This window comes from Oncorhynchus mykiss, chromosome 9 (assembly GCF_013265735.2).
Source record: "Oncorhynchus mykiss isolate Arlee chromosome 9, USDA_OmykA_1.1, whole genome shotgun sequence".
Lineage (NCBI taxonomy): Eukaryota > Metazoa > Chordata > Actinopteri > Salmoniformes > Salmonidae > Oncorhynchus > Oncorhynchus mykiss.
The window spans coordinates 68,765,604-68,773,739 of record NC_048573.1 but is presented as its reverse complement, the minus strand read 5'-3'; the positions used below and the strand labels follow the sequence as shown (position 1 = coordinate 68,773,739).

The 8,136-nt window shown below is 46.6% G+C and overlaps 1 protein-coding gene across 1 annotated transcript; it reads left to right on the top strand.

Annotated features, from left to right (window-relative positions):
• Nucleotides 1–948: 948 nt before the first annotated feature.
• Nucleotides 949–6,616, top strand: e1 (type II keratin E1). The gene is made up of 8 exons (NM_001124743.1): nt 949–1,667; nt 3,683–3,891; nt 3,977–4,133; nt 4,235–4,399; nt 4,659–4,784; nt 4,906–5,126; nt 5,296–5,375; nt 5,493–6,616. Exons 1-8 carry the CDS (start codon nt 1,041–1,043, stop codon nt 5,762–5,764), a joined length of 1,857 nt encoding a protein of 618 aa, NP_001118215.1. The 5' UTR covers nt 949–1,040; the 3' UTR covers nt 5,765–6,616.
• Nucleotides 6,617–8,136: the final 1,520 nt, after the last annotated feature.

Genomic DNA, 8,136 nt, shown 5'->3' with positions numbered 1-8,136 from the left:
GCTCTTTTTCAAACTTTTGTCATTCCCTCGACCAAGATCAAGAGTAACTCCAGAACAACTCCCTGTAACCAAGACAGTAAACATACAAGAGACAGGCTGAGACAGAGTCAGGCAGTTACATTCCTCCCAGCACAGCAACACCACCTACAGAATGTAGTGCCATACATTTCTGTCACCCCACTACGGTGTACGAATAACCCTTAGGGTCGTGCTGCAGAGATGAAACCTACATTGTAGTTAGGGATTTATCAACCTCTAAATAAAAATGTCACAGATCCTAACAAACACTGATGAATGTGAACAAAACATTGAACTATTCTCAGGTATTTTGATACGACCAGTCTCCCGGACGACCAATCCAGTCTGTGTATCCGTGAGTGAGGCATTGAGTAGAGGGAACAGAGCAGTGTTTGTGTTTTCCAGACAGTTGTAGTCTCTGTTTCTGTGGGGATGAGTGAGATGATAGCCTCTTCTGATGAGAGATTAGGAAGCGTGGTACAGTCTCTTCAGCAAATGTTACACATTCAACAATTCCAACACAACCTGCAGGATATATTATCCTATCCTATACAGTCCATGCAGATATTAGTCTTTGCTCAATCATGCAAAGAGTAGCTGACGTTTTGGATATCACCATGCACAAAACCCCAGATTAAATTATGTGATGAACATTTAGTCTTCAATACACCTGAGAAAGTAATGTCTCTGAGAAATAACTGAATGGGTTTGCCATTCCTCTGAGTGTGCACCTGGGTGTGCCGGAAGCCTGATTAGTTTACAGCGGCTACCCGTCTGACGAGCTGGGTCGCTCCAACCCCTCAGCCTGCAGGTGAGAGAACTAGGAGGCAGGCAGATGCTGGGGAGGAGCCCTGTGCCATGCAGACCCACCCCTTGAGAGGGAAATATAAGCCAGCCGCCTCCAGAGAGCAGTCACTCAGAGGGACTTGACTTTCCTCTTAGTGAGATCACCTGCACCACCAATCCTCTCTGTCTCACTCCATTTCTACTACCCCCCTCAGAGGACCAGAACAGCTGCAGCCATGAGCATCAGTTACAAGAGCAGTGGCAGCATGAGCGGAGGCTTCGGCTCCAGCAGAGGATTCAGCTCCGGCGGTGGTGGTGGCGGCGGCGGCGGTAGTGTGAGGAAGAGCTTCTCCAGCTTCTCCTCTTCAGCAGTTCCCATGGGCTCCAGCCGTATGAGCAGCTCGTCGGTTAGACGCTCTGTAGGCGGCAGTGGTGGAGGAGGCTTCGGCCTGGGTGGTGGTGGTGGTGGTGGAGGAATCTCCAGCTACAGCTACATGAGCGGTGGTGGAGGCATGGGCGGTGGCGGTGGCGGAGGCATGGGAGGTGGAGGCTTCGGCATGGGCGGCGGCGGTGGAGGCTTCGGCCTGGGCGGCGGCGGTGGAGGCTTCGGCCTGGGCGGTGGTGGTGGAGGCTTCGGCCTGGGTGGCGGTGGTGGAGGCTTCGGCATGGGTGGCGGCGGTGGAGGCTTCGGCATGGGTGGCGGCGGCGGCGGTGGCTTCGCCCCAATCACAGCTGTCACAGTCAACACAAGTCTGCTAGCCCCCCTCAACCTGGCCATTGACCCCAACATTCAGACCGTCCGTACCCAAGAGAAAGAACAGATCAAAGGCCTCAACAACCGCTTCGCCTCCTTCATTGATAAGGTCAGTAGTGTTCTATTCTCTGAAAGCCCTTCCGTCTAACAGGATGTTGAAAGTATTAAGTATGCCATGACTATGGGCCTGTCCAAGTAAACAAAATATATTGCATTGATCATCATCTACCATATGCCAGCATAGACAGGATGCAGATACAGTATACTACAAATCAGACACTGCAAAGAGATACTGCAAAGTATCTGCAATAGCAATTGATGGCTGGGATACTGTTTTATGGTACAGGTTGCAAATAGCACGCTTGACTAGCTGCACGCTTGACTAGCTGCACTAAATATTTCACAGCCACTCATTATGCAACACCCGGAAATCCTAACCATATAGGAACCAGTTAGGACTGGCTGTGAAAACAAATACACTGAATGATGTAGTGGCTGCATCCTTTGCCTTAAAGTAAAAACAAGGGTGTATCCTTTACCTTAATGTATAAACAGGGGCATATCACCTTGTTCCAATGTGCAGACTGTTGCATTGAAACTGAAAGTGCATCACTGCTTGAGTAGTTTTGTTAGACTGTAATTGCCCTGGCTCTGTGAGTTAGAGGGGGGTGAGTTTGGAAACCCTAGCCCAGGCAGATCCTATAACCACGGGCCCACTCTGAGTGGAGTGAGGGACGGGATCAGGTTATAGCCCCATTCCCATGGCAGCAGCAAGGGACTCGCTGGCTTTCAATAGAATGCTCTGTCTCTGATGGTGCACCTGAGAGTTTCTCCTCTCTCCCATCTCTCCCTCACAACTGGCAGAGACCCACCTGCAAGAGTTTGAAGTTAATATGGCTAAAATTATACTTTATCAATCTGTCTGAAACAGCAAGTTGTGATCGAGGTTGTTCCTAAATACTTTAATTATTTCAGACTACGATGGTATGGACAATAGTGAAGATCAGACATCTTCTCAAGTTAGAGATAGAAATCACCTAGCCTCACCCTGTTATTGAAAATACATATTTTCATCTTTTCACAGACTCGGACCTGCTTTTTTTCTGGACGGTCGAACAGATCAAATTCAGTCATCTCATTTGTCTTTCTTCTGCAAAACATTTGTATTTAATAAACCCTTAATTCCCTAACTCAACCAAATGTAAATCAATGAAGACTTGTTTTACCAAAACAGGACAGTAAATGCCCTCAGGCAGGTATTTCTCAGATTCTGTAGAATAATGTCTTATAATTACAGGGTGTGGCAGCAGGCAAGTTCATTCACTAGGCCATTCCACCTCAGGCTAAGGCGGGGCAACCCAGCCATATCTGCTGGGGCTTGCCATTGGTGATAATAAGGGAGGATTGGCTCGGGTGTGGCAGGCTAAGACTCCCTCCCTCCTCAGGGATGTGCAGCCTCGCCCATGTACCTCACATGGAAGGAATCTTCTGTAAGCAGGAAACTGTTGAAACTTGTTCAGGTTATGGCAAGTCAAGGCAACATCACCTCACTAGAACAGAACACACATAGTACAGAGAGATATAAAGTGGATGGATGTCTTCCTGTCCGCCCCAGCCCTGAGGGAAGAGCTCAGCTCAGTACCTGTTAACAAGGGCCCACAGAGGGCTGCGTGTGCAAGTCAGTCCTTTTATACAGAGGTGTAACAGCAGCTTTGTCTGAGACCCAATAAACAACTACAGGCATACCATACCGTCTTCATTAACTTAGTGAATGCAAGTCTTGAGACACTAAATAAATACACAAGTTAACGTTGCCAAGGAGATGTTACCAAGGCAAGTCATATGGCATTGCATGTAAATCAAATCAATCAATTAAATGTATTTATAAAGCCCTTTTTATATCACCTGATGTCACAAAGTGCTATACAGAAACCCAGCCTAAAACCCCAAACAGCAAGCAATGCAGATGTAGAAGCACGGTGGCTTCTACATCACATGATACAAGGTGATAAAATATTACGTAACCCGGATTGGTATTCTGTAGTGGAAGATGTGTGCAACCCTGGTTGTAGTTGTAATTATGACACCTGATAGTAACTGTTCCATTTGCATCACAACACACAGGTACGCTTCCTGGAACAGCAGAACAAGATGCTGGAGACCAAGTGGAGCCTCCTGCAGGACCAGACCACCACACGCTCCAACATCGATGCAATGTTCGAGGCCTATATCGCCAACCTGCGCAGACAGCTGGATGGCCTGGGAGGAGAGAAGGTCAAGCTGGAAGGAGAGCTGATGAACATGCAGGGTCTGGTGGAGGACTTCAAGAACAAGTGAGTTCGACACCAGACATTGCATGGATGCTCTAACTGTCCTAAATGCTGGCCCCATATAACCATGTGCCATGTGTTTTTGTAGATATGAAGATGAAATCAACAAGCGTGCCTCAGTGGAGAATGAGTTTGTCCTCCTCAAGAAGGATGTTGATGGCGCCTACATGAACAAGGTTGAGCTGGAGGCCAGGGTCGACTCCCTTCAGGATGAGATCAACTTCCTCAGGGCCATCTATGAAGCAGTGAGGACCATGTCAAAATACAATAAGCTTTAAAAACATTTTTATTTTTTATCCACATTACGGCTTTCCTGACTTCCTCCTATCTCCTTCTCTCTCTCCAGGAGCTGAGTGAGTTGCAGGGCCAGATCAAGGACACCTCAGTGGTGGTGGAGATGGACAACAGCCGTAACCTGGACATGGACTCCATCGTGGCTGAAGTGCGCGCCCAGTATGAGGACATCGCCAACCGCAGCAGAGCCGAGGCCGAGTCCTGGTACAAGCAGAAGGTATGAGGAGACTTCAGTATATTTCTATTACAGGGGGTTGGTGGCAACATTTATTGGGGAGGATGGGTTTGTAGAAATAGCAGGAGCGGAATGAGTGGAATGGTATAAAATACATCAAACACATGGTTAGATGCCATTCCATTCGCTCCGTTCCCCTCAGCAGCCTCCACTGATTTTTATGGATATCCTTTAATTAGGTACAGTACATAATAACATATAGGCTTCACACTGACTCATGCCTGGGCCTCTATTCCTCCAGTTTGAAGAGATGCAGTCCTCTGCAGGACAACATGGGGATGATCTGCGCAACACCAAGGCAGAGATGGCCGAGCTGAACCGCATGATCAGCCGTCTCCAAAACGAGATCGAGAACGTCAAAGGACAGGTACAGTAGTTTGTCAAAAGACGGCCAATTCAAAATAGTATCAGGTCTGGCACGACACTAATATTCCGTTAAGTGAAAACATCAATCTGATTTCTGATCTTGTCTTTCTTTTACCTTGTAGCGTGCCAACCTGGAGAACCAGATCGCAGAGGCTGAGGAGCGCGGGGAGATGGCGGTGAAGGACGCCAAGCTCCGCATCAAGGACCTGGAGGAAGCCCTCCAGAGAGCCAAGCAGGACATGGCCCGGCAGGTGCGCGAGTACCAGGAGCTGATGAACGTCAAACTTGCCCTGGACATTGAGATCGCTACCTACAGGAAACTACTGGAAGGAGAGGAGAGCAGGTAATTACACAATCAAATAAATAGATAGTGAAACAAAACGTACCAAATGCATGGATAGGAAAGGTAAAGGCTCAACACAAGTAATTGAAAATATTTTAAATTAAGTCAGCTCTTTCACTGTAGTATATGCTTAGTGATCATGTCAACTAATCTATGAATCTCTTCAAAGGATTACCGGAGGTGGAACTGGAGGTGGAATTGCAACCATCCACGTACAGACCTCCAGCAGTGGTGGTGGTGGCGGCGGCGGTAAGAACCTCATACATATGCATTCAAATTCAGTTAGACAAGAAAATGATAACAGTGAAGACAATCGGTCTGATTAGTCCAAGTACTGACTTCGCCCCTTCCATCTTCCTCTCCCAGGCTCCGGCGGTGGATTCGGCATGGGTGGTGGTGGAGGCGGTGGAGGTGGCTTCGGATATGGAGGTGGCAGTAGCATGTCCATGAAAAGCAGTGGCGGCTTCGGCATGAGCAGCGGTGGCGGTGGCGGCGGTGGATTCGGCATGAGCGGCGGTGGCGGCGGTGGATTCGGCATGAGCGGTGGTGGCGGCGGCAGTGGATTCGGCATGAGCGGCGGCGGTGGTGGTGTCTCCATGTCCCGTTCCTCCATGACCTCCACATCCAGACGCTTCTAAACACAGAAGTCTGTCTGGCTGTCCCCACCTCCCCCTCACCTCCTCCTCTCCCTCTCTTCCTCGACAACCAAAGCAAGTTACAAACTCCTCCTGTCACATGCAGGCACAGAGCATCTATTGATCTACATTATAACCCAGGGTGGTTTGACCTCCTTAGCTGCATATGCCCCATAGTTACTGGCTGATAGGAATTACTGGATGCACTTTGAATGCAACTGACAGATCTTTTCCAGCCCAATATTTCATGTGATTTATTCCTGCACTGAGTATCCTGTCCCTCACAGATTCAGAACATACACCAACAAAGATGGAGGCAGAGAGATAGTAAGAACCTGCAGCAGAGAAGTGAGTCTGCTCACTCTACATTCAGCCTGGCTGTCTTTAGTTGCTGGATGGTGCCTGTCATGGAGACACAATATTGGTTGACAGTGCTGTGACAGTGCATTTCATAAGGTAACAGTAGGTTCCCTTTGCACACATAGCCTCCAAATGGGCCTGGCAGAGACGTGCCATGCTGTTCACTCAATGTTGAGACAGCTGACAAGTACAGAGTACACCCCCCCCCCCCCTCCCAACCCCCCGTCCCCACTGCTTCGCTGCCCCCATATTGCTATGCATTGTGGGGACTGCCAGGAGATCAACATAAGCAGCCACACTAAAGTGTCGCCCTTTGCTCTGAGGTAAATAATCTAGCATTAACTCTTAACTCTCCCTATCACAGGGACAATGGGTTCTCCACTGCTGTTTGCAAACAGTGTTTTTCTTGTCATTCTGACTGGTACACCCAGATTTATTGAATGTTATTGATCATGTACAACCAAAACATTGTGAATAAATCGGAGTTCTATAAAATACTTGTGTTCACTCTTTCTCTTCTTACTATATCTGTTCTACATAGACACAATGACATTACTGAGAGGGCTGATAGGGTTACTAAAAGCAACCACACTTTTAAAGTTCACAAAGAGTTAACTTACTTGTAAATGACCTCTTTGTATTTGCATTGGTATTCACAGCTGATTTTGAAAAGGCCATTGAGCACGACTAGAATTGATATATATATGCCTGGACTATTGCAATTTTGGAGAATATCTTATAAAATGGGTTAAAGTTATGTATAGTAACCCTAGGTGTAAAATAGTAAATAATGGCTACTTCTCAGAAAGTATTAAAAGGTCAAGAGGAGTGAAACAAGGTTGTCCATTATCGGCATATGTGTTTATTATGACCATCGAAATTCTAGCTATTAAAATTAGATCCAACAGTAATATCAATGGGCTAGAGATTCAGGGCTTTTTTTATTTTACTTTGCAAGTCAGTTAAAAACAAATTCTTATTTTCAATGACGGTCCAGGAACAGTGGGTAACTAACTGCCGTATTCAGGGTTAGAACAACAGACTTTTACCTTGTCAGCTCAGGGATTCGATCTATCAAGCTTTATTTTACTGGCCCAAGACGCTAACCACTAGGCTACCTGCTGCCACAGGCTTAAATCAAAGTGGTCATGTTTTCTTTTAAATCTGCAATTTGGAACGCTCCACAGCCTCAAAGAGGATCTAGATAATCTCTCTCACCTCTCTGGATACAACCTTATCCAAATACATTTAAACTCAGTTTTTAACAATTCCTGACATTTAATCCAAGTAAAAAAATCCCTGTTTTAGGTCAGTTAGGATCCCCACTTTATTTTAACAATGTGAAATGTCAGAATAATAGTGCAGAGAATCATTTATTTCAGCTTTTATTTCTTTCAGGACATTCCCAGTGGGTCAGAAGTTTACATACTCTCAATTAGTACTTGGTAGCATTTCCTTTATATTGTTTAACTTGGGTCAAATGTTTCGGGTAGCCTTCCTCAAGCTTCCCACAATAAGTTGGGTGAATTTTGGCCCATTCCTCCTGACAGCGCTGGTGTAACTGATTCAGGTTTGTAGGCCTCCTTCCTCGCACACAATTTTTCAGTTATGCTTGGGGTCATTATCCATTTGGAAGACCCATTTGTGACCAAGCTTTAACTTCCTGACTGATGTCTTGAGATTGTTCCTTCAATATATCCACATAACTTTCCCACCTCATGATGCCATCTATTTTGTGAAGTGCACCAGTCCCTCTTGCAGCAAAGCACCCCCACAACATGATGCTGCCACCCCCGTGCTTCACGGTTGGGATGGTGTTCATCGGCTTGCAAGCTTCTCCCTTTTTCCTCCAAACATAACGATGGTACCTTCAGGTGTTTGAAAAAGTCATTTGCACATCTGAGCAATCTTTTTTGCAGGTGGATGACAACAGTTGAAGGTGAAGGAAAGAGCAGTGTGCGGTTTTCTTTTCCTTCACGCGTTTAGAAATTGCGCCCAAGAATGAACCAAACATG

What these genes read in the sequence shown, in the direction of transcription:
- e1 (NM_001124743.1), top strand. Translation starts at nt 1,041, where the DNA reads ATGAGCATCAGTTACAAGAGCAGTGGCAGCATGAGCGGAGGCTTCGGC. An exon ending in TCGAGAACGTCAAAGGACAG is followed by an intron (nt 4,785 to 4,905) that starts GTACAGTAGTTT and finishes TTTACCTTGTAG; the next exon opens with CGTGCCAACCTGGAGAACCA. An exon ending in CTGGAAGGAGAGGAGAGCAG is followed by an intron (nt 5,127 to 5,295) that starts GTAATTACACAA and finishes ATCTCTTCAAAG; the next exon opens with GATTACCGGAGGTGGAACTG.